Genomic DNA, 23,090 nt, shown 5'->3' with positions numbered 1-23,090 from the left:
TCATGTTGCTGGTGGATGCTTTCAGTCGCTTTACTTGGGTATATTTTCTACAACACAAGTCGGAGGCATTTGGTCTCTTCAAGGATTGGCATGCTCTTGTGGAGAACGAGAGCAATGAAGTGCTGAAGACAATTCGATCGAACAAACGTGGGGAGTTTACCTCCAAAGCATTCATTCAGTTTTGTGCAGACCATGGTTTAAGCGGGAGCTTGCGAATACCGGATAGCCCTTAGAGAATGAAGTCGTGGAGCGGAAAAATAGGATAGTGGTTGAGAATCGAGATGGTGCGGACTATGCTTGAGCATCGAGATCTGCCAAAGTCTTTATGGGCGGAGACAATTGTGACGTTAGTCCATACCATAAACCGATCTCCGACCTCTTCAGTTCCAGGGAAGACCCCATTTTAGGCTTACTTTGGTAGAAAGCCCAATGTCTCTCAATTTCGGATATTTGGGAGTGATGCATACGTCCATATACTGAAGGAGTAGAGAGACGCGTTTGACCCCAAGTCCAAAAGAATGTTTTTTGTTGGCTACAATAGTCTTTCGGAGGGATATTGACTTTATGATCCAGAAAAGAAGGACGTTGTACTCGGTCATGATGTCGTCTTCGACGATCATATTCCTTCAGAGGGGCTTTTGCTTCCAAGTCTTCCACGACAATCCCATATTTGCTGATACTTGGAGATCTAGATGGTGATTTACCTCTTGAGGTCAATGAATCCTCTTCTCCTACCCGTCTCTTAGGCTCTGGAGGAGCCCATTGAGATAATGCAGATGATAGGTTCTCACCATGGTGCAAAGATAGAGCGAGATGTAAAAGTAGCTCCTTCTATGGGCATCAAGTGAGACAGGTTACCGAAGTGGTTATTGGAGACCTTGCGAGATGCAGCTACTTTAGATTTTCCACTAGATTGGCGTGATGCCGGTTCGACACGACGTTTTCAGCAACTTTGGATTGCTGAGACAGATGGGACGTTATTATAGGTGAACTATGCTATGCTGTTGATAATGATCAAGGACAGAGACCCTTTGACAATTGAAGAGGTACTTGCACAATCAAAGTGGAAGTTGGCCATGTAGAAAGAGCTTGATTCTATCAAGAAGAATAATGTAATGGGAGGGCACCACGTGCCAACGGAAAAGAACAGACTAAACAAACTTTGGACGCGTCAAAACAACTGAACTTAAAGAGATACATTGCACATGAGACACGGAGAGGCGGAGTTCCATCCTAATAGAGCATTGGCCCAAATTGTGGCACCCCTTTTGGTATTTCTTTATATTGCTTCAACTCAGTACAACGCCGGAAACACTCCCTTGCATCTCCACGTGGAAGCATGCCAAAGAGTGAGCCCTTAGCACATACTTAAAGGCCCTTGGCCTATGAAAAACAATTTACATGAAAAGCATCTGGTCCAAAAGCCTGTGCCCAAAGCTGCCAGCGTATTTCATGGAAATCCGTACAACTGCCACGTCATCAACGTGAAACGTGTGCATCCGTATAGCTACCACATCATTAGTTTTTACGCAAGATTATTTGTGTGTGTGTGACTCTTTTATTTGTGTGTATTTGTGACTCTTTTTACGCAATATTATTTGTGCGCGCGCGCGTGTGTGTGCGACTCTTTAATTTTTAGGCCCCATCGGATTGGGTCCCATAAGTTGACGGGGATTAGGATGAAAATCCTTAATATTTGGGCCACTAGACGAGGGTTTGTAAGTTGGTGAGAACTTTGTCTTCTTCTGCTTTTGCTAGGGTTTAGGCCCGTTGGCTGGGATCTGCAAGTTCAGTAGGGTTAGGCTCGCGGAGCCCTAATCCTTTTGGTCTTCAGTGGCTTGAGCTTTTATACCAAACTGGGATTAATTTGGGGTTATGCATGGGCATGTAAGTAGCATTTGCATTTTCATTTATTGCACAATTATGTCTGCGTAGAATGATGTTATGTTTGTTGTATATGAATGATTGGATAGCATTTGAGGCATTTGTCGTTATTTACATTAAAATTTTAATGCTTTGCCAATTCTTTCAAGGCAAGCTTAGGAGCTCATTGACATTTTCTCTCTGTTTGGCCACTTTTTTTCAAGCTCGGCAGAGATGTAAAATTCTCGCTGAGTAGGAGACTTTGAGTTTAAGACTAGTTGATCAAGGCTCATTAACAAACTTTTGTTTCCCAAATAGAGAGAAAAAGGTCATACTTGAAACTCTCCTATTTTTAGGTAGATATTTGAAAGTCTGAAATTTGGCACGACACACGAGAGAATCACTTAAAATATTTCACAACTTTATCACACTTTAAAAATAGAGTCGACACGGCTCGATGTAGCTCCTTGCCCAGAGGCTGGCCCCAAAATTTGGCGCCCCTTTCGGTATTTATTTTTATATTAATGCTTGAGCAAAGTTACAAATCCGAGGGTCCTCTTTGCTTAGTGATCTCTGGCAAAATTTGATAGAGAAAGTACCTTTGAGTACGTATTTATAGGCCCATGGCCTTCAAACTCAAAAAGCAAGTACATGAAAATCTTAATACTAAAAAGCATTGGGCCCCAAAAAGCAACGAGTGTGAATCGCAAAAATCCGTACAGCTTGCGATGTGGCACGACGCAAAAAGCGGAAATCCATACTATTGCCATGTGAGCATGTCAGCGCAATTTGCGGGATTCTGTACTGCCGCGTCATCAGGTTCGAGCTGCCGCGTCATCAGTTTGGACTGTGAGAGTATGCATGTGCGGAAAAGAAAGAGAGAGAGAGAGAGAGAGAGAGAGAGAGAGAGAGAGAGAGAGAGAGAGAGAGAGAGAGAGAGAGAGAGAGAGAGAGAGAGAGAGAGAGAGAGAGAGAGAGAGAGAGAGAGAGAGAGAGAGAGAGAGAGAGAAGCCCACAAACGCAAGATATGGTGAAGAGAGGGCGATCAACCCCCGATGACGACCATGAGCAGAAGACCCAATACACAATGACAAGATCAGATAGTGTGGAAGTGGGTACCCCCCGGGCCCCATAAATAGGTGCCCAAGGGGAGGTGGATACTACAAGAAATATGAATACAAACACAAGGATGCAAATGGGATCCTGTACGTAACGCTTGATGCTATTAAGCAAGCTATGTTGGATAATTTTCATTATGCAGAGAGCAACCCCCCGCCCCCCCCCCCCCCCCCCCCCCCCCAACACACACACACTTTTTTTTTTTTTTGTAATGTTAGATTGAATTACAAATGGGAAACCTCAAGGCGAGGAAAACCCATAGAAATATTACAAACGGTAACTGAGAAACAATCAAAGTAGAGCTGGTAATGGCTAATTGGGAGCTCGTCCAAGTCATAGGCAACTTGAAGAGACCGTCTAAGAGATATCTTGAAGAAAGAAACATATTTCACTTGAATTTGCTGGAACATGAGGGAATTCCGTGCTCTCCACATTGTCCATAGGACCCAAAATCTAACCCAGTCGAAAAAGTATGCATACGATGGAAGCAATGGCAGAAGCACTCCAAAGATCCAAAAAAACTTACCAAATTGTAAGCCAGGGAAACTCGAGCGAAGAACTGAAGAGATGCTATCCACAAACTATCGCGTACGAGAACAAGACCACAATAGATGTGGAATATTCTCAATGCTTGCGCCACAACGAACGCATCATGAAGAGGCCAATCTCCTAGAGCGTAATAATTTGCCAGTGGGGAGAACCCCAACATTACATCTCCACATAAACAATCGCTCCTTGAGAGGTAGCTAAGCATGCCACACTTTCATAACTATACTCCGCCACCAAGGAACACTCTTATTCATATTCCATACCTTGCTACAGTGTTCTTGGATCCCGGAAGATGATTGCTAATGATAGTACACTTTATTTGCAGATATCGTACCAATATAAGAACCAACGTAGAGCCAATCGCAAATTCGATTGTCTTCAACCAACGACAGAATGGGAGATATGGAGTCGACCAACTCTTAATGGTGTCCCGCATGTGCCTGTAGTGTAACCCAAGTCCAAAGGTAAGGACAGCTTGTCTGAACGAGAGCACCCGTCCTTCAACGTCTATCACATCTGTTATCTTGTCAATACCTTTGTGGGAGAGAAAGTAAGCCTGTCTAGGAGAGCGTTGAGCAAGAGTCGGATAAAAAACTCGACTCCAATGCAAACTCTCCAATTGAAGTAAATTTCCACAGGCGTCATCTCTACCATTCCACAACAATTCCTTCGTGACCAACTCCACTAGACTGGAAGCAAAGGGACATCCCGAAATTGTAGCTTCAACTTTACCAAAAACCACATCCCAATACGACGGCTGTCAATGGCCGAAGGTTGGCGTGGAAACCGCGTGAGAGCACAAAAACGCAAGCATTTGTGTCCAGGGTTGTTTTTGCTCAACCAGCACCAACAACAAAGTAGCCTTCCTTGTTGTAACATGAGAACACAAATGAAGGATATTCAGACCACCACAACGTTTTGGAGTACAGAGCTTATCCATCGCAAGCAATCGCAAACCTTTTTTTGTGAGAGGAAGTGGACCACAAGTGCTCTTGAATCTGAGACATGAAATCTCGAAGACGACGGGGTGGCCAATGAAACAATGGTAGGAAAATTTTCATGTATGCCACCAAAATAGACTGCACTATTCTGAGTCTTACATGGAGCGGCCAGGTAGACAATTCCAATAATGCAATTTAGACCTTAGTTTATTCTCAACCCATTGCAACAATTTGCATTGTTAATCGACCAAGCCAACGGATAACCAAGATGCCTCACACTTTGATTAGGCTTCACTATCTCACTTGGCCATAACATAGCATGCCAATCCATTTGATGCAACGACAACAATTTAGATTTTCGGAAATTCACTTGCAGACCTGCAGCCAACCCATAAACATGTAGTGCTTCCATAACACAACGAACACCCTCAGGTTGATTTTTAGGCCAAAACATGGAGTCATCCGTATACACTTGTGCAACAAAATGATCATGAGCTGGCAGTTGCAATCCATGTAGCCGACCAGATGCTGTTAAGGAGTCTAGATACAACAACAGATGATGTGTAGCAATATCATACAACATGGCACTCAAAGAGCATCCTTGCCTAACCGATTGACCAAGATCCCATAACCGAGTCAGCTCACCGTCAAGAATTCCGGCAGATTGGCTGTGTTCATAAAGGAAATAGACCACCCGATGCCCTGGGCCCAAAGCCCAAAGCCGTCATGATCTGAGCAATGAAGTCCCAATGAACAGTGTCAAATGCTTTCTCTATATCAATCTGTAGGATAAGCACATCTTGTCCTGTATATTTTGCATACTCAATTCCAATAAAAGCATTAGCAATATTATCCATAATTTGCAAGCGAAGGATAAATCCATACTGAGCCGGATGTATGTTGGAGAACAAATGGTAAGCAACACGTGTAGCTATCATTTTTGACAACAATTTGTAAACGACGGGCATAAGCGTTATTGGACGCCAATGTGAGAAGTATTCACACAATGCTTGCTTAGGCATCAATTTCACCAGTCTTTCTTTCCACGATTGTGGCAAAGATTGCGTGGTCCATGCATGATTTATCATGAAAAGAAGAGGTTGATTAAGGGATTCCCAAAAGCGAAGGAAAAATTCAACTGTAAGCCCCTCCCATCCAAGCGATTTCCAACGACCAAGATACAACAAACTGTCGTGCAACTCATCCTTAGTAAAACTGGCCTCAAGGGTAGCTACATCATTCATTGTCAATATAGGATGTACATAAGACAACAATAACTTTCTAGCTTGAAAACCTCACTCGAGGGAGCCTCAAGCTTGGCAAAAACTCGTTGAAAATGATCCACTTGAGTCTGCCAATTGACTTTTTTTGGTCGTCCATTGCCCAGTCTCGTCTTTAACACTTTTGATAGAGGCAGATGTCGTCGAATGATGCAAATGCTTAAAGAACTGTTTCGATGAACAACCTTTATCCATAAAAGCGTATTGCCTAGATCTAATTTTTCATTTTTCAAGTTTCCTCTTATCATTATGCATCAACGAGGTTTTAGCTGCGCATAATTCCTATTGTTCCGAATCAGTAAGCCTTCTAGTACTTGCAAGACTTCCTAAAGCTTGACAGGTGGCCTTATCTTCCTGCACTTTATTTCTCAACTCGTACATGTACCACGAACCATAATCCTTTATGACTGCTCGGATGCGCATGACAAAACGATATCGGGCCACATCCACATCCACATCAATAAACATATGAGAGACAAGTGGAGGAATTACCGCTTCAATCAAAGTTTGAAATGCCCTATGTGAAAGATATGCATTATTAATATGCAACAACCGCTTACGAAGGAGCGGGAAATTTACATCTAATGCCTCAAAATAGACCCAGAGCCAAAGAGGAAAATGATCAGATAAGGTGAAAGAACGGTCAATCCTCATATCACATGCAAACATATCATATTGCGGAGTGCCCAGTACATACCAACGATCCAATCGTGCTCTATATCCAGAGTGAGTATTATGAGTTGATGTATAACCCCACTCTGAAGAGTGCGTGCTGGCCCATAGATCCAAGACGCCCGTATTATTGACCATAGCATCCCAAGAAGAGCGTTCATAGCTCAACAAATGCGAATGAACACACACACACACACACACACACACACACACACACACACATACACACACACAAAAACAAGGTGAAGCAAAAAGTATTGAAGACTTTTTGAAGCGGTTTGACAAGGTATAGGATGATTTATAGAGTACGTTCAAAGCACGAAATACCTCTTTACAAACCTACACCTACTCTTGGGCATTGACGACGTGAGTAGCGATGCCACGTGGCTTGACATGTAAGCAGTTTATGACAATAATCTTATTCTTCCTGTTTGGACAAGAAGCAAGTTGAGGTCACATTTTGTCAAGTTTGGATCTGTGTACTTCTTTGGTTATTTTCAGCCTCTTCTTTGTAGGTTCATAGTAGTATTCATTTCTAGTATTTAGCTTACATTAGGATTTAATTTGAAGTTGTTGTGTGGAGTCTCATTTCTACGATTAAGTTTTTGAGATGTCTTGTTCTTAGTTTAAAGTTGAGTACTTGTTTCAAGTTTTAGTCAAGTAAGGTGCTTCAACTTAATTTGCTTATGCCTTTTCTAAAAACATTTTTAAGTGAATAGTGGTTTGCTTTATCTAGTTTTGTTTAGTAGCAAATAAAGTGACTTAGTTTAGTTTTTTTTTCTCGTTTTCTTGTGTCCCTTGCTTTTATAGTTTTATGAGTGTTTTATCCCTTCTTACAATTCTTAAGTTCAGACTATTCTGACCTTATGAAGGTGTATATAAGAGGATTTATACAAAGAGCTAGATTCAAGACTTCCTCTTGCTATGGTGAAGAATGATTGTCTCATTGCAGGAGTAGAAAGTACTCCACAATGGAAAGTAGAGTTTAAGAAATAAGCCATGTTTGATGAAGCAGTGAGAGTATCACAGAACAAAGAATGGAAGCGTCAACAAATAATGCAGGTGGGCATAAGAGAGCCCGTATAGTAAGTAATGAGGGGTGGGGAGTTAGATTTGGCTTCATCAAGAGATGAAGCAATTGTTGCAAATATACAAGTAGTGCATACATATCCACATATTTTGCAAATGGCGTCTTTGAGTTAGGGGATGTTTCTCAATTAGATGAAGCTGGAATGCACTTTCTACAACAGTATCATAATTGTTTTGAGGACCCTCTCTCGGGGTGTTACTTTTTGTGAAGAGAGAGAATCACGAGGTTCCTCACTTCTGGATCTATCTTTACAACAATATCATGATTGTTTTGAGGACCCTTTCTTGGAGTGTTACTTTTTGTGAGGAGTGAGAATCATGAGATTCCCCTTGTTTCTGGATCTATCTTCTCCTAATAAGGCTCTAGTTGCCCAAGTTTGGGCAGCAGGTGTGCAAGCTGAGGTGGATCCCACACGGTCAAAAATTGTTGGCAGCGCGTGGCAATCAGAACAGGAAGCTGAGAGTGCCTGCCCATTAACGGGTGAACCATTGTTGGTGTGTAAAGGGGAAGCCAACAAGATGAAATCTTAACAAGATAGAAATGTAGCTAGTAACCCTAAAAAAGTAAGACCTAGAAAATAGTTGCTTAAACCTCAAAATAGAGAGAAAGCAACTCTCTCTCTTTCTCTCTCAGACATGGTATTAGATTCACAATTTTGTAGCAGTTTGGTCTCATAGGTCATTTTGGCCTTTTGAAGATTGAAGACGTTAATATAACATTTCATTTCATTTCATCTCTCTCTCTCTCTCTCTCTCTGTGTGTCTCTCTCTCTCTATGCTGCGAGGAGTCTTCTCCCTATTCAACCATTCATGCCATTCCACAGCCCTAGTTTGGTATCGGATGGAGCTAGCTAGTCTTTTGCAGGTCATGATGGTACTCCCTTGTGCACATCCATTAGAGTTAGAGCTCTATCCCCCTTCTCCCTCATACATATACACACCCCCATGTCAGTCTATTTAATATTGTAGTATGTCTTTTTTTCAATGGACACATGCAAGTACATTATTCCTAGAAGACATTGCTAATAAATCTCTCTGTCTCTCTGACTCTCTCTCTCTCTCTGAGATTGGTAGATTCAGAGGGATACCAACAGACAACAGGATATGCCGCTTATGCCAGCTAGAGCTAGAGATAGAGCTACATTACATATGTCATTGCACAGTGTACTAAGAGATATGGGGCCGTTTCCACTGCTTATTCAGAGAGGGTTTCGGTCCTTTCTCTGGGGTCATGAGTTATGAGGATCAGAGATGTCTTGGGCTATATCTCCTTGAGTTACACAAATATAGACACTTTATTGGGGAGAGATAGGGAGAGAGAGTCCCAGAGACAGATTACAGATTTCTTTTCACTAGATATGGGACAGCCAGAGGAGCAGCCATCACTGCAGAGCTCGGCCCACACTCATTCGACCACTACCGACATTCTCATCGACCGAGCACTGAAGCTACGGCGATCTAGACGGCCACGATTGAGGAGAGGGGCTACATAGCGTCGACGGAGACTGTAGTAGAGGATTCGGGCCATACTCTCTCGACATCCAGAGTGCATGTGAGGATGGATTCTAGTAGTAGTATCTTTGTTCTAGTTCTTTGTACCGAGACATGGTATTAGATTCACTATTTTGTAACAAATTGGTCTCATAGGTCATTTTGGCCTTTTGAAGATGTTAATATAACATTTCATTTCTCTCTCTCTCTCTCTCTCTCTCTCTCTCTCTCTCTCTCTCTCTCTCTCTCTCTCTCTCTAGGCACTACATAACATAAGCCCATAGGCATCACAGGATAACCATAACTGGTAGTGAAAAACTCCCTGAGATAATAACAATTACAACAAACGGAATAAGAAAACCCACTAGTGATACAAAGTTACAAAAGATAGGTGATACATCAAAGGCTAGAGACCAAAAGGAAGGATGACTACAGCACAAAGCTGAAGCAGAAACCGGCCACCTAGACTTGCGATGAAGAGGTGGAGCTAAGAATCTCCAAGAGTAGACTCCGGATCTCCAAGGCCAAAAGGCGCATAATAGCAGAATCGACATCACCACCGCACGTCCTCGCGGCATCAAAACTCTGGGGGAGAGAGAACCTCAATCCATCCTTGGCAGCAATCAATAGGGCTATGATGCTCTTCAACCATCAACTTGCAGAAGCATCCGCTTGGAAAGGACAAAATTGAAGAAGAGACTGGAGACCCCTCCCACCAAAACCTCCATCTCCCCCCACCTACCTCATAATCGTTTTTTTTTTTGTTGAAAAACTCAATTCTGAGTGAGTTATATTAAACAACTCAAAAAATTACAAGGTCTTGCCATGCTCGTGTTGAGCCATGACATCATCCAGGGACCATAATTACATCAGCTATCAGGGCAGCCATCCCAACCAGCTCGTCCCCTTATCCTTGAGATATAAGGTCCATTATCATGTTTTTCTGAGATCTTTAAATTACCGATAGCCAAGATTTTCCCCCATCCTAGACATACCCTCTACTGACAATAAGGCATAAGTAGTCCTAGACCAATCCTCCGAGTGTTGCTTGCACCCGAGCGTCCAGATTAGCACTTTGCTTTCTTGTATAATTTCTGCGAAGCTTGTTACCTCAAGACCTCCTTCAAACACACGGCGGTTCCTTGTCTGCCATATATTATGCAAGAAGAAGTACCTGACGATTTGAGTGTTGATGAGGATGGCAGGACCACCTGAATTCTTCCCTCCAAGGAATAGATCAGTCTTGTAAAAACCAATTTTCCATGTTCTTTGGACCCACTTGCATAATTTCCCTGATGGGCAATCCATGAAGAGGTGGGCCAGATCTTCATTAGCCAACCTGCACCCCAAGCATCGATTTGACCCAATCCCTCTTTCCTGAATCTTCACCCCCGTCGGTAGAGCACCCCAAATTACCTTCCATAAAAATACCTTCACGTGCTGTGGAACCTTTGGCTTCCAGATGTTCTCCATTACTTGCTCCCACCTTCCCTCCGGCCATAGTTTTTCCCATATCTTGTTAAGGGGGCTAGACCAATTCTTCTTTTGCATCATTGTATGGTAAATGTCTTTAGGATGGGGTTTCCCTAAGAGACTGCTTCCGGGCAATTTCCAAGCGTTCCAGTCAAACCCCGAATCACAGATAGGCATCACTATATTGTCAAGCTCTTTCCTCACTTTGTGGACCAGCAAGACCTCCAAGCTATTCAATTGGAACTGGGTAACCAGAAGATCAATGGTTTTCCAACTCTTGTTGTCACTGTCCTAGAAGTGCCCCAATCGATTCAGACCCTTATTATTCAGCTTCTTGGCTGTCTCTATCCAATAGGGAATTTGTGGCGGATCTACAACTTTGGAAAGCCAAGGGGACCAATGCAAAATGGAGTTCTTGAAATACTTGGTTTTTTCCCTCCACTTTAAGACTCCTGTTGCTCTGTTGCATTTTCTTATTAATCTTCCTGATCTGCCTCCTAGTCTTAGGGTAGTCCACGTCGGGGCTAACAACTTGTCATGAACCTCCACCCCTCTCCACTTTCCACCTTTTGAGCCAAGTTGAGCTGCTTCTATCATATCTTTGATCATGACAGCCCAAACTTGATCCTGTTTAGCCCAAGGAAACAACAAATTTGGGGCAGCAAGCTTCTGCATGGGCCATAGGGTTTAGAATTCCGAGGCCTCCTTGATTCCCTGGCCGAGCAACTGATTCCCAACAGGCCCATTGCCATGGCCTGGAGAATTTCGTGTTGTTTTTCCATAAAAAAACTTTTTCACTGATTTTAAGAACTCTTTCCAGTGACACTTAGCCATCTTGAGAAGCGGGCTAGTGAAGGCAATAATCAGGAAGCATAAAGGCATTTATCACTTTTATCCAACTTGGGAATGGAAGAAGAGCATACTCCCACCTACTCATTTTTGTTTTGATTTTTTCAAGCACCTACTCAAATCTTTGCTTGTGAGTTACTCCACCCCCAAGGGTGACTCCTAGATGTCTGAAGATATTCCCTTTTGTGACAATCTCCCCCGACCAGTCAGAAGGGCAAATAAGTCATTTTTCGATAGGGAGATCAGCCTTGACTTCTCTATATTACACTGGGACCCCGAAGCTACGGAGAATATTTGTACAATCTCCAGAGCTTTCCTGATGACCTGGGGGCACGCCATAAAAAAGAGGAGAGAATCATTAGCAAAAAGTTTCGCTACGAGTTGGCTATTTCCTGGCAAATCAAAGCCGTGCAACTCCCCTCATTCCGCACTAGCTTCGAGCTTAGTGATTAAAGGATGTGATCCTATGGTGAACAGCAGGGGGGACCAGAGGGCATCCCTGCTTAATAGACCTTTGACCTCAAAAGAGCCCACAATTCTATTGTTGAATAGGAGCTCTGATTGGCTTCCAGCTCCCAGTACACTTTATTGCATGCACCTTCGGAAATTCGTTGTTTGGGAATCTATTCCTCCACAGTCTTTTCCTGCATTTTTACATCCATCATACCTTTTTCATCCTTCCCTGCATTCGCTCCTTCGGTACTACCTCCTTGCTTCTCCAACCCTTCCATCTGGGTTTCCATTTCACTGGTGGCCTGTGTTGTTGGAGCTGCAGTACCATTAGACTTCAAGAAGCAATCCTTGGCGAAGTGTCCAAAGTTGTTGCATTCAAAACATGCTCCAAAGTATGTTCCAAAGTTGAGCGGAATAGTAACAAGCCCAGCTTCGACATTGATTACCATGCTCTTAGGTGGTGTTTTAGACACATCCCAGCCTATACAAACCTTGTTTGAGGTTCTGCTAAACCCTCTCTTGCTAGGTATAAATAAGGGAGTGCCCAGTTGACTAGCGAGCATCCTGAGATTATCCCACAGCCAGCTAGGCAGTCCCACAAACTCAATCCAGACCGGATGAAACCCTTATAGAGATTCAACTGAGTCGAACACCGGCTCCCAAGGCATCACACAGACCGTAGTCCTATTAAATACTAGGGACCCTCATCGGAGGCCTCTTTGAATCTCACTGAACAAAACCCTTTAGCTAGGTAAAATGTACTTTCAACTGCTCCCCCATGACCAAAAATTTGAGGGCCCTGAAGCCATTGAATCATCTCAAACCTGTTCGGGGATTCTTCCACTGAACCCAAATACCAGCATTAGCTGGGCTTGCCTGGCTAACTGTTTTTTATAAGTGTTGGTGGAATCGCTACAGTAATAGCCTTGGCAACCTCCACCTGCTTTGGCAAAGGCTTTCTTAAAGCAGAATAGGTTCGATCTGCCAACCCGTCTTCGACCAGCCCACTGTAATCTGTTTAGGAGCACGTTCTTTTGTTGTTGTTGGCCGTCCTGAATCATTTTGTTGACTTCCATGAGCTCTTGCTGAAGTCTAGCTCTTGTATTCTGCAGTTTTCTGATATCCCCTTCACCCGACATCCCTTCTGATGAGCCTTTTTCAGAATCCTTATAGTTAGGCTCCTTGAGTATGCTAGCAAACGAGATGCCTGGCCTGCGAGCTGCAGATGCATTTGACACTTTATTCACGTTTGTACAGATGGGACCCTGAGGGACCTCGTCTTTGAGGGTTTTTACCTCGAATTTGAACCCTTGAGCCGAGGCCATTTTCTCCCTTGTTTCCTCCAAGGAAACTTTTCTGATCGAGACAGTTTTGTTCTTTTTCGTCGGTGAAGCTTTTGGCGAATTGGGGCTCGTCATTGTCGCATCATCCAGCGGTCTCAAGGCCAAGCCGTCGCCTTCATCCATCGGCACGCCTAGCTCCATTTAGGGTATTTTACCCGCTGCTAGCATCTTTGAAAATTCGACAATATCGGGTTCCATTATCAAGTGACTTGGTTAACCTCAAGACCCTAGGAGGAACAAGGCTTTAAAGCTCTTAAACCAAAAGCAAGGCCTTTAATATCTTATCAATTCCAATCAAAGGCTTTGGTATGGAGAAGGTAAATAGTGAGAGGGAAGCCTCAAGAAGAAAGGGAAAAAAAAAAAAACGATTATTTTGGCACGAGCACCAGACTTAGGAGCAAACCAACGATTATTTTAAAATGCAAACGACGATTATTAACTTGGTTAAAGTAGCGATTATTAAGGCGGAGTGCGTGCAGCAGAGAGTGATGTAGACGCTGGTCGAACTCCACCTGATGCGCAAAGCTTAACCAGGATTTCGATCTGTAGAGACGATCACTGCTCCGCCAAGCTTGTGAAGACCGGAGCTTAGCAGAGGCTTTGGTAAGCAAGAAGGGAATAATAAGCGCCTTCGAAAGCGCAAGCGGAGAGAGTACTGCCTTGCAATGCATTGCCCCTAGAGGTGTGCGTGCAAGCTCGGAGGTGGTGAGCGAGAGCACCGCTCAGACTCGAACGCCACTACCACAAGCCCTTCCTAGACCCGCAACATACCCTAATCCCTGCATCACGTCCTCACCCATTTTCTAAAAAAACCCCCAATCAAACCTACCTCATAATCTTAACCCAACAGTCCAAATACAAAGAATTTTACAAAAAAACATGCAAAAACAAGCATACACACACGCACACCACTAACATCCAACCACTCAACCCCATGCAACAACATACAAACACGGAGAAGAAGACAAGCAACAGAGACAAATAGAAAAAGGCGCAAGCAAGCAAAACAAACAAGTAAGCAGAAAAACAAGAAATTCAAGAAGCCAACCTGCATTAGGAAAGAAAACAAAACAAGAAATTAAAAAAATGCCGTGGGTAGAGAGAAAGGCAGGGAAATGTTTTTTTTTTTTTTTTGGGGGGGTGTGTTGAGCACGAAGCTATGGCGGGTGATAGCTCAAGCACGCCATGGGTGGATGGAGAGAGAGAGAGATAGAGCATTAGAAGATAAGCCATCAGATGGCCAAAATAGTGAGAGAGTTAATCATTAGGTTTTTTAGACCTTATAAAGGCTCTTACATCTTGTTCACACGGTATGTGGCTGGGCTGACCCAATAATTGCCCCTTCAGCCAAACTTGGCAAAGTCATCATGCGCCCCCTAAAACTGGAATAATCACTCTCATGACACATAGCGTTTAGGTTTACTCCCAATCATGCAAGGGTTTTAGGTGTACCCATTACTCCGGTGCTTTTAATGAGCTACCAATCACACGGGGTTTTCGGTCTACTCCCAAACCCTAGAGTTTTGGTTTACTCTAGCTAACCTCGTTTAGGTTTACCCAATAACCTCATGAGAAGTGATCACATTAAGCAAAGTCGGGCTTCGCATTGGGAAGGCCTTACCACCGGTCTCTTACTTTCTTAGCTGGGGCAGTGTCTAATCCCATACAAATTGTTGATAAACAGATAAACATGGTGAGACAAGGTGGAGAACTCATGTGAAGAAGCTCCAAAAAAAAAGAAGAGAAGGCCATGCGACACTTGTAGAGGACGTCTTGAAATGTTGCAGCATTGCAGGGCTGGATAGCAACAATAGTTGTAGCATTGACATAACATATCCTCACAAAGAAGTTGATAAGAAAGAAATGTGACGGATTGGGGTCATGGCTCATTGATTGATGTTGAGGCTTTATCAGATCGATGTTGAAAGAGGAGGTGGCCGTGGGAAAGGGCTCTTAGTAAGAGTGAGATTTTTGAAGCTTGATAGAAATCTACCGGTCGCAGGTTTCGTGGCGAAGCAGTTTGCCTGAAATCTGCCGGTTGCAGGTTTGATGGTGAAGCGGTTTGCCTGGCGGGTTGAGCAGAACAGAACAGGAAGCGCAGGTTATGGAGGTGATGGCGTGGTGGACAGTGCAGGAGTCGAGGATAGCACCAAGGGGGTGGCTCGGAGTCGGTAGGCGGTTAGGTGTCGGTGACGAGCTTGTAGAGCAACTGGGAAAATGTGCACAAATTTCAGGTGCTTATGAGGATGACGAGGACCAGCGCTGGTAATTGCCGGTTTGCCAGTTCTTGACGTGACCTGTTGGTGCTGCTCACGATGACACATGCAACAGCTTCAATTTGTCAATACAAACCTCACAATAGGCACACAGATTTGTCAAGAATCAGCGAGCCTTTGAACAGTTGCCGCTTAAGTAGACTGTTGAAGAGATTTGATACACGGCGACTCCACAACTCCAATGTCTCCCTATCCTCTCGAGCTCTAAGCTCCTTGTGCTCCAGGAAAGTAGCCTCGAGCTCTGATACCACCTGTCGAGCACAAAGCTATGGCAGGTGATACCTCAAGCACTCCATGGGTGGATGGTGAGAGAGAGACAGAGGATAAGAAGATAAGCCGAGAGATAGCCAAAATAATGAGAGTTAATTATTAGGTTTTTTAGGGCTTATAAAGGATCTTACATCTTGTTCACACGGGATGTGGCTGCCCAAGTTGGGCTGACCCCAACAGGGCGCTCACAAGCCAACAAGGCTTGCGGGTGCATAGAGTAGAAAGCACATATCTCCTCTTGGCAGAAGACCTGCAGCAAAGGAGTGCGCAGATGAGGCGAAAGCATGGAAGCTCATGGCCAGGAGCAGGGAGGAGGTCGTCAATGCCAGACATGCGCAGGAGACTCATATTTGTCACAACAAACTCTCTCTCTCTCTCTCTCTCTCTCTCTCTCTCTCTCTCTCTCTCTCTCTCTCTCTCTCTATACCTGAAGCACATGGTACAAGAGTTGGGCATGAGGATGGCTTTTTATAGACCAACTAACAGAGGATGGATATGTGATCAGACTGGCCTATTTGGACACTCATTTATCCTATGGGATACAATGTGCTATTGGTCAGCTGCGCACATCATCGCATCAGCTAGAGATTGAGACTGGCAGATTTAGGAGAGTACCAGCAGAAGCCAGGATATGCCAGTTATGTCGTTAAGAGCCAGAGACAGTTACATCACATTTGTCATTGTCCGGTATACTTTCTCATTTGTCATTCTTTACATCACATTTGTCATTTGAAGACATTTAATATAACATTCCATTCATTTCATTTCTCCCCCCCCCCCCCAACTCTTTAAATTGAATTTTGAAGGTCTTCTAACTTATTTCTGTTTTTTGTTTTTGTCTTGTATTGGTTTTGGGTTTCTTTCCCCCTGGTGGTTTTAGTCTCCCCGAATTGTCACAGAAGAGCAAATAAGGCAGGTGCTCAGTTCGAACCATGTAGAAGTGTGTGAAGAGACTTATGATATTTATCTTTTGCCTCCTGGTGAAGACCCGGAGACCTGCCAGTCCTACTTGCGAATGCGGAATCGTGATGGGAAATATAGCCTTATGTTTGAGGTAATAGACATCGGTGCTCTCTTTTTTGTTATTTTTTGGTCTGGCTCATTGTTGCGGTGTTTACTGATGAAGCTGGCTATTTGTCACCTTTTGCTCAGGAAGTTGTCATGGATGACCCGTTTATCATATCACCAAGAATCACCTTTGAAGTGAGTGTCCGTCTGCTTGGGGGTTTAATGGCTCTTGGATATACAATAGTAACTATATTGAAAAGAATGAGTCAGGTGTTCTATGATGAGAAGTTGTGTATTAAAATCGACAAATTAGAACAGCTTGAGAGAAAGTATGTGCAGGTACAATTCTGAATCAGAACAGTTGGTTTTGATAGCCGAGTGTTTGTGGTTTGATTTTGTTGAAATCCTATTCAGGTGCAGGGAAAAGACAGGGCTGTGGTTGCAGAGGCTGCAAAGACTATGGGCCTTGACGGCTCCTACATACCTCACTCATACATTGAACAAATCCAGCTAGAGAAGCTGATCTCTGGTCTCATGGTATAATCTGTGTGGCTGAAGCTAGACTCATAGAATTTTGGAGATGCAATCTCTGCGTTAAGCGTTCATGCAGACATCATCAATTAAGCTCCAACTGAAAGTGTTTGGTCACCTCTTTCTAGGCACCTTCAGAGGATTTGAAGTCAAAGCTGAGCCTTCATGAAGATGCCTTGAGCCCCCGTGTTCCTAATGACCTAGCAACCAGCAGAAAGAATGGAAGCAAGAATCCATATAGCAAAAGGTATTGAAAAAAACACAGTACATTTTTCATAATTTTAGAACTCATATGTTGCATTGTTAAACTGAACTTTTGGATTGTATACGCTATCAAATTTTACTGCACGTTGCACTGTGTTTCTCAAATGTAGCCCAACATAGAACATTTACCTTACTAATAGTTCGTGATGATGATTATTTGTAAATCTAGTTATTTTGCAAGTTTTAATCACCACATTTGCTCAAATTTGCTCTCAGTTTGAGCTGGACGCGTGATCAAACCAAAGGTTTTTCTTCCAGGTGCATTGTGGCTGCCACTGACAAAGGTTTTAGAAGATAGTACAACTTGAATCAAGTAATAACAAAACATATCAAGCTAATTTAAGCTATTCAGTGCAGTTTACCCATATCACATGGGAGCTCGCAACATCAGCAGCGTAAGTTTGTAAAGCCAGAGCTATCCTTGTTAAAGGGGAATGGGACCTGCTTTGAGGACAAGCCACTTAACTCCCCAGCCACATATCCGGGAGAAGAGGTAGTTTTTATGCATAGAAGCATGCATTTTTTACAGGATTGATAGAAAGTCTTTTGTTGACCCCTCTCTTGTTGGATAAGGGGTTCTCACAACTGCTCGAGAAGCTTTCAAAATTGAATGAGAGGCTGGAAGACATCTTGTCAAGGCTTGGGGATCTTGAGACTAAACTAGCTACTGTATCCACCATGTCTCGTACACCGTCACATCAAAACATGTCTTTACAAGTCAGTACCATGGGTCGAAGCCTCTCTCATAAAAATATAGCGTTGCAAGGTGGTTCGGTGGCTCATGGAAATGGTTATGCCAATGGTCCAGCCTCAGCTGTGGGAGTATTGAATGCAGCAGATCCAATGCTTTTAGAGGAGGTAAACTTTATCAGTAAATTCTTTGCCAATCCCTATGGTCCTTAAGAGTGCTTTGATTATTTCTAAGCTTGGGTTGTTTGTTGCAGGTAATTGATCTTGGTAGAGGGCAGCGACATCTTACTCAACAACTGGACATGATTAGTGGCTGTCTTCGTGACTCGCTGAATGAGAGAGAACGGCAGAGCAAGGCCGACACGGAAGGACTGTTGGATTGTGTCTTGGGGAGGAAAACAATGTATTCCAAAGCCACTCTAGGGCTTGGAATCTTGAGCCTGGGTTTTATGCTAGGTGCGATGGGTGCCAGAGCCTTTTACAATAAGTGAAGTTATCCTCTCCCAAGCCAAAGCCTTTCACAGTAAGCGAAGGTCTCTCAAGCCAAAGCCTCCAAAGTATTATTACAGCAAAGCCCAATAAAATAAGACATTACTATGTAAATGATCACATAAGAATCCGCAAGAAGGAAAGAAAAGCACTTAGGAGGTCTTCAGAGGTTCTGGGCTCAGGCTGGAGCCATTGACAAGAAGGGAAACTCCTTTAGGCCAAAGCCTCCAAAGTGTACGCCTACTGGCTTGTGTACATATTACAAAGTTGCTTGGGACATTGTCTTGTAAACGGTCACATTGTGTTTGTAAATTAGTAGTGCATGGTGTCGTGCTCCTTTGACTCGTCAATCAAAAACAGAAAAAGCACCAATAACAAGAAGTAGAGAGTGGATGGTACATAATGGTTTTGGCTTGGCTACAAGCAGAGCCAAACTTAACTGATACTTACCAGGTAACTGTCTATATGTTACTCTCCAAGAGGGTTGCTTGGCTCCACAACTTGTCCTCTGAATCTTACATGTCTTCAGGAGTATATAGCATACCCAACAACAACCCTAAACCCTAAACCAACATTGTGAAACTGCTTCTGGCTGCCAAAACCCAATTGGCAGTGACATGCTCTTTTGTTTGACTTCATGCATTCTTCTAGCTCTTGATTCACGAAGGTTTCCAAAATCCACTTGCTGGTGATGCTCGACTGTGGTGGCATTTTCTTTGCTAGCATGGCATTTGCCTGTGGTACATCTTTGCATTTTACATATTAAAGCTGTCAACCATAATCCATTTGATAGAATGTTTGGATATTGCTAAATGATGATCTGATATCATGATCATGCTCAGCTAAATTAATGGGACTAACTAACGAGCCTTAAAATGCCGTACACATAGATCTAGATTGAAGCTAAAAAAAGGAAAGAGATCTTCAAATTGCAAACTATCTGAAGTCTAGTGCGACTTATCCCCTGACTAGATGTACAGAGCAGGATCTTGTTCTTGCCGTAGTGCATCTGTTATCCACTCTATTCATATCCTTGATGTCACAATTTTAACACTTTTTGCAAAATAAATCTGTGGCATCTTCTTTGGCCTTTGTAGTCGCCCTTCATTCTTTTCTAAATCACACATTTAATGTGTATAAATGGAGTTCCTGAATCTTCACACTAAGGAGTATGCATCAAGTAGGAAGTGGAAAAGTTAGAATGAGTAAAGCTCAACTAGAACTGTTTGTCAGGCTGACCCTACAAACATATGCCTACCTGGTTGTTTCCATAATCCTCGCATCAGACAAAATCTCACTTGTTAGAATGTGGTCACCCAAAGCATACATAATGAGTAAAACACAATTCGTGCAACTATCTGAAAGTAGGCATGGTTGCAGAAGGCTTGCATAGTTGCATAAAGGACAAGTAATGAATGCACGTGTGTTAATGCTTGAGATATAGTCATCTTAAAAAGTAAGTACATTTCCTTACTTTGATATCTACAAACAAATTAATCTAGGTGATGGCAGCAGGTGTGTGGCCGTCGTCGACAGGGAACCATTTTCACCCTTTGCACCAGGATTCCTTCGAGGAGCCTCCGTCCACCTCAACTTCACCGCCGCCAGTTCCTCCCCTTGTAGTAGGGCTACACAAGGCTTAACTTGCATGGCCACCTTGGTGGATGTGCTCTAGAGGACATTCTCTTCGAGTTGGACCATACTTGGTCGGGCGTCCTACCACTCGTGCACGGTCCACAAATGGGCGCCCAATGTGGATAGGTTGGTTGGCCACGGTGGGGCTCGGACCACCATGGCGAGAGAGCTAGCATTTATCATACAAAGTGTGGCCACTCTAAGGCCACCCTTTTTAGAGCATTCAGAGCTACCAAACAACAATTTTTTGGTTGGCCAATGAGCGATGTGGCCTAGGGTTAGTGGTTGTCCAGTCGCCAGCCAGGCGGCTAGTGGCCAGACTCATGAGGGGCTTCCCTAGGCCACTAGCATTAGATATTACAGTTGCCCATGAGTTGCTTGGGCTACATATTTCTAGTAGCAGCAGATGTGTGGTGGCCTCAACTTGTGGATATATACAGCATGATGTGGATAGACAGTTTGGAGAGTCTCGAAAGAGTCTTGCCATACACTTGCCTTGTCTGAGAGTCGATTGTGTGTGTCACATTCTGGAGCACTTGCCTTGCACTCTTGGGTAGTAAGATGAGCTGACTTGGCATACACTAAGGTCCCCCCCCCCCCCCCCTCCCCCCCCCCCCCCCTAGTTGGCAGACCAAAAATATCTAGTGAGAGCATCAAGCAACCCAACCACATTTCCAAAAAATAATAGAATCAAGCATTTCATTTTTACCTTTGAAGAGATAATTAACCATGGCCTAACATGTGTGTCTCATGTGTGTATGTGTACGTGTGACAACACCACCGTCGAAGGCGATGCGAGTGTCCACAAGTGCCCATAGAGGCTTGCATCATTTAACTGTATACTACATCTAGAGCACCCCACAACTAGAGAGCACTATGCACCATTTTCATCTACAACTACTCTCTTTTTTGTTGGCACAGCTCTATCGGGTCTGAAGCTAGCCTAGTCATCTAGGAAATGAAATTGAGGAAGGTTAATAGTGTGGCCACATTCTAGGGTGCCCTAGGCATCTATATTCACTCCGACCACCTGCCCTAAACTTTAGACTAAAATTTAGGAAGCCCCACTTTTGCATCTATGCATGCTTATTACTCGCTCTAAGTCAAGTGCATCATGTTTGAGACTGCAAAAGATAGTAGACCGCAAACGATAGTGAAAGAAGAAACAACACCATAGCCACATAATGCAGTTATTTCCTCGGCATTGGAGCAAGCATACACAAAAGCCAGCCCTACAAGATATGGATCGCTCTAAGTCAAGTGCAACACGTTTGAGACTGCAGACGATAGTGGAAGAAGAAACAACACTGTAACATTTAATGGCCTAATAACTTATGTGTAGCGGAAATTAGCATGAACATAGTGGGCATTTCATTAGAATAGATTCCTAATGAGAATTACAAGAGTGCTTGGGTGGAGAGAGCAACAAATAGCATAACACCTAGTTAGATAGCATCGACAATACTTTCAAAAGAGAGAGAAATTAAGCTATTGACAACAATTGAGGACCGGACTTTCATGGAGCTGATCCCCCCTCCAAAAGGCTTTGTATTATGGTTTCTCCCATCAAGAGAGACATTGTACAATACAATTCTTTGTGTTCCTTCAAGACTAGCTAGTGCAATGAAGATGGAAACTTCATGCACTAAGCAAAACACTTAACAAACACAACTTGAATTATCCCCGTTCTCAGACCCAAGACCTCACACACCTTCGAAGATGGTGAGAGCTAGCAGGGTATGAGAGTAGATCGAGAGGAAGAAGGAGTATCTTACGAGAAAGATGTACATCTCCTCACATAATCACTCATATGTAGCATAGCTTAGCTTAGTAATTAGCTTGGTAGAGGAGATGAGCATGCATTGAAGCTTGGCTCTTGGTTGGATTTGCATCCACATGCCAAGAGAGTGTTGATGTAGGCTTCTATCTCACAAGCTTGGAGTAGGTGATGAGTTCTCCATTAAAGCTTGGGAAGAGATAGTCTTCTCTTTCTTCACACATGAGCTTGTGTGAGTGTGTGTGTGTGATAATGCCTTGCAAAAATCAGCCCCCTCTCTCTCTTGGGCGAGCCCTCTTGCTAATTGCTCTTGCTGAAGCCTCATTGGCCCTCCCCAAGTCAAGCCAATTACAATTAAGCAGCATAAGTGATAGCCTTTTGACATGTGTCCCCCTTTCCCCTTTTGTGAGAGCTTTACGTAATTAAATAATTAAACTAAACTCTCATTGGACCCCTTTGCCTCCTGGCCAATAGGAATCAGGCAAGCCATGGGGCTCCTGAATGCTCATTGGACCCCTTGGGAGACTGCCCAATAATCTTCTAGGAGACTTAATTCTCATTGGTTTCTTTTATTAAATGTTTTTAAATTAATTAAACTAGATTTACTTTAGCTTAATTCTCATTGGTCCACTTCAAGGGTCATCCAATAGAAATTGGGCACACCTTGTGGGCATCTAGCCTAGGGAGCTGACATGTGTCCCTCATTCCCTTTGTGTAAAGGGAGCCTGTGTGTGTGTGTGTGGCTTTCTCTCTCATCCCCTACCTTTAGGGATCGCCCCCTCCCATGTAGGGATGTGCAAAGACTTTTAGGGCACACACAAAGCATCCAATTTTCCCTAGGGTTGACCTTTGGACACAACCTTTGAATTTTGGAACCTTAGCATTTTGGAAGTCTTAATGGGCTGAACCTTAGGGTCTTTTTAGCCCATTGTTGCACATGGCTCTTTTGCAGATGGCCCCCCCTTTGGATCCCTATTTTCCCTCCTTTGGATCCCTACTGTGGCCGGTCTGCTAGCTTAACCAATATT

General features: G+C 43.5%; 1 protein-coding gene across 2 annotated transcripts in view; it reads left to right on the top strand.

Moving 5' to 3' along the window:
* The window catches only part of LOC147447764 (inorganic pyrophosphatase TTM1-like), a 42,769-nt gene extending 23,485 nt beyond the window's left edge, over positions 1 to 19,284 (top strand). For both annotated transcript variants that reach the window (XM_086523480.1, XM_086523481.1), the window contains exons 6-13: positions 16,549 to 16,722; positions 16,821 to 17,015; positions 17,091 to 17,213; positions 17,336 to 17,454; positions 17,688 to 17,729; positions 17,829 to 17,964; positions 18,045 to 18,329; positions 18,416 to 19,284. In XM_086523480.1, coding sequence (XP_086379606.1) covers positions 16,549 to 16,722; positions 16,821 to 17,015; positions 17,091 to 17,213; positions 17,336 to 17,454; positions 17,688 to 17,729; positions 17,829 to 17,964; positions 18,045 to 18,329; positions 18,416 to 18,652 — 1,311 coding nt within the window. In that variant the 3' untranslated portion in view covers positions 18,653 to 19,284. The remainder of the gene's footprint in view (positions 1 to 16,548; positions 16,723 to 16,820; positions 17,016 to 17,090; positions 17,214 to 17,335; positions 17,455 to 17,687; positions 17,730 to 17,828; positions 17,965 to 18,044; positions 18,330 to 18,415) is intronic.
* Positions 19,285 to 23,090: the final 3,806 nt, after the last annotated feature.

This window comes from Adiantum capillus-veneris, chromosome 11 (assembly GCF_014529385.1).
Source record: "Adiantum capillus-veneris isolate H3 chromosome 11, ASM1452938v2, whole genome shotgun sequence".
In the NCBI taxonomy this organism is placed as follows: Eukaryota; Viridiplantae; Streptophyta; class Polypodiopsida; order Polypodiales; family Pteridaceae; genus Adiantum; species Adiantum capillus-veneris.
The sequence above is the reverse complement of the archived record's forward strand: the minus strand, read 5'-3'. Positions and strand labels throughout refer to the sequence as shown.